The sequence below is a fragment of the Prorops nasuta genome, unplaced genomic scaffold (assembly GCF_024137725.1).
Source record: "Prorops nasuta isolate Cenicafe-Biocafe unplaced genomic scaffold, Cenicafe_Pnas_1.2 PNAS00031, whole genome shotgun sequence".
In the NCBI taxonomy this organism is placed as follows: Eukaryota; Metazoa; Arthropoda; class Insecta; order Hymenoptera; family Bethylidae; genus Prorops; species Prorops nasuta.
The window spans coordinates 311,390-313,412 of NW_027116828.1; the positions used below are offsets into that span (position 1 = coordinate 311,390).

At 31.8% G+C, this 2,023-nt stretch overlaps 1 protein-coding gene across 1 annotated transcript; it reads left to right on the forward strand.

Moving 5' to 3' along the window:
• Positions 1 to 434: 434 nt before the first annotated feature.
• On the forward strand, positions 435 to 1,568 carry LOC136782950 (general transcription factor II-I repeat domain-containing protein 2B-like). The gene is made up of 3 exons (XM_066742730.1): positions 435 to 612; positions 661 to 1,131; positions 1,240 to 1,568. Exons 1-3 carry the CDS (start codon positions 435 to 437, stop codon positions 1,566 to 1,568), a joined length of 978 nt encoding a protein of 325 aa, XP_066598827.1.
• Positions 1,569 to 2,023: the final 455 nt, after the last annotated feature.

Below are 2,023 nucleotides of genomic sequence, written 5' to 3' on the forward strand. Positions count from 1 at the left end.
TATAACAACAATATTATTGACATTTTCAAATATCAGCAGTTGTTCGATACATGATTATTGCCGTTTAAAATGTCACAATAAACGATCATTAGAACGGATTAGTCGATTAGGTCTCCGGTTGTGCGATTTTGTAATTTAGAGGTCGAAGTAAATCTTCTCTTCTTTCTTTTGTTCATCAAAATTTATTTATTTTGATAGCAAGTGATATCGATTTCTTCCTTGATTTTGCTGATTTTGTGTTGTGAATTCTCTAATTTATTGACAGTTAGAGTGATAAAATGAATGGAAGTCAAAAATATAATCAGCGTTTCAACAGTTGCTGAGAAGACAAATTCTTCGCTTATATATCCAACAAAACGGTATGTCTGATTTGCCATTATGAGCCATCCATAGTTTCTAAATTTACTATAGATAAACATTATTTTCCAAAGCACATGTCGAAATATAATTATTCAATTTATAAAGATGATGAAAGACGAAATTTAATAGAAGGATTGAAACTAGTTCTAAAACAATATTCTGATGAACCTCCAAATTTGGATATTGCTGCCCAAACATCCTCATTTGCTCGTAAAGCTTCCTACGATATTTCTTTGCTTATTGCTCAACGTGGTAAGCCTTTTGTTGATGGCGAATTTATTAAATCGTGTCTTCTTAAAGCAATAAATGCATTTGAAGGATCTTTGACGGTTGATGATGTTCTTCAAAATACATTGAGCGATAAAACGGTTGCTTCCAGAGTGCAAGTAATAGCTGGTTCTATTGAAGAAAAATTTAAATCTCTGCTACAGTCGTGTGTATATTTTTCAATGTACCTCGACGAAAGTACTGACAACCGTCATGTCAGTCAATTAAGTATATTTGTGCGCAATATACGAGATGACTTTTCTTATACTGAAGAGTTATTAGATTTCTTCCCGTTATATGGTACAACGACAGGCGCAGATATTTTTAGCGCGGTAGAAAACACTTTTGAAAAATTTAATATTAATTTTTCCAAGTGTTCATGTATCGTTACGTATGGTGCACCGTCTATGGTAGGAACTAGAAAAGCATTTGCTGGGCAGCTATTTCAAAGAAATATAAAAGTTTCTTTAATCCATTGCATTATTCATCAAGAAGCATTATGTGGCAAAGCAATAAAGATTACTGCTGCAATGAAAATGTTCACAAAAATTATAAATTTCATTAAAGGAGGAAATAGATAATTAACTCATCGTCAATTTAAATTATTTTTAGCTGAGCATGATTCACTCTATAAGGATATACCTTTATATTCTGATGTCCGTTGGCTTAGTGCAGGGCAATGTTTAGAAAGGTTTTCCGCTTTAAAGAATGAAATAATGATATTTCTGCAAATTATAGCAATGACATCAGCAATGTATAATGAGTTCAAATCATTTTTAGAAGATATAGATTCCCTTTGTGAGCTAGCATTAATAACAGATTTAACAAATCATCTTAACACCTTGAATTATAAATTGCAAACATCAAAACAATCTATTTCTCAATTAGTCAGTCATATCGATTCCTTCATAGCAAAATTAAATATGCTTATGCATGATTAAATATATAATAGCTTTTATCACTTTCCCGCTTGTAAATATTTACTGGAAGAATCTGCTCCAAATACTTGCGACTTTAAGAAACACTTCTAGATCCTTCAATCGATTAATGAAGAATTCACTACTCGTTTTAAAGATTTGTGTAGTGTTTCCAGGGGTAATAACATTACTACTTATCTATATAGTAACAATAATTTTATTATATGTAACTCTTAATGAAACAGTTGTTTCTTACGCTAACAACAGCTCTTAGGTAACTGTTCAAGCCTGAATATGCTAAAGTCTACCTTTACGACGGTGGCGCCACTACTCTAGATTTTGCTCACCAATCATATATTCATACTTATACTAACGTCTATACATTACAATTTCCTCCCTTTTAATTCTCTTATTCGATTAGAACGTCGCAATGTTTTTTCTGGTGTTGGTACAAATGCTGTTTCAGAGTTTGGTTTACT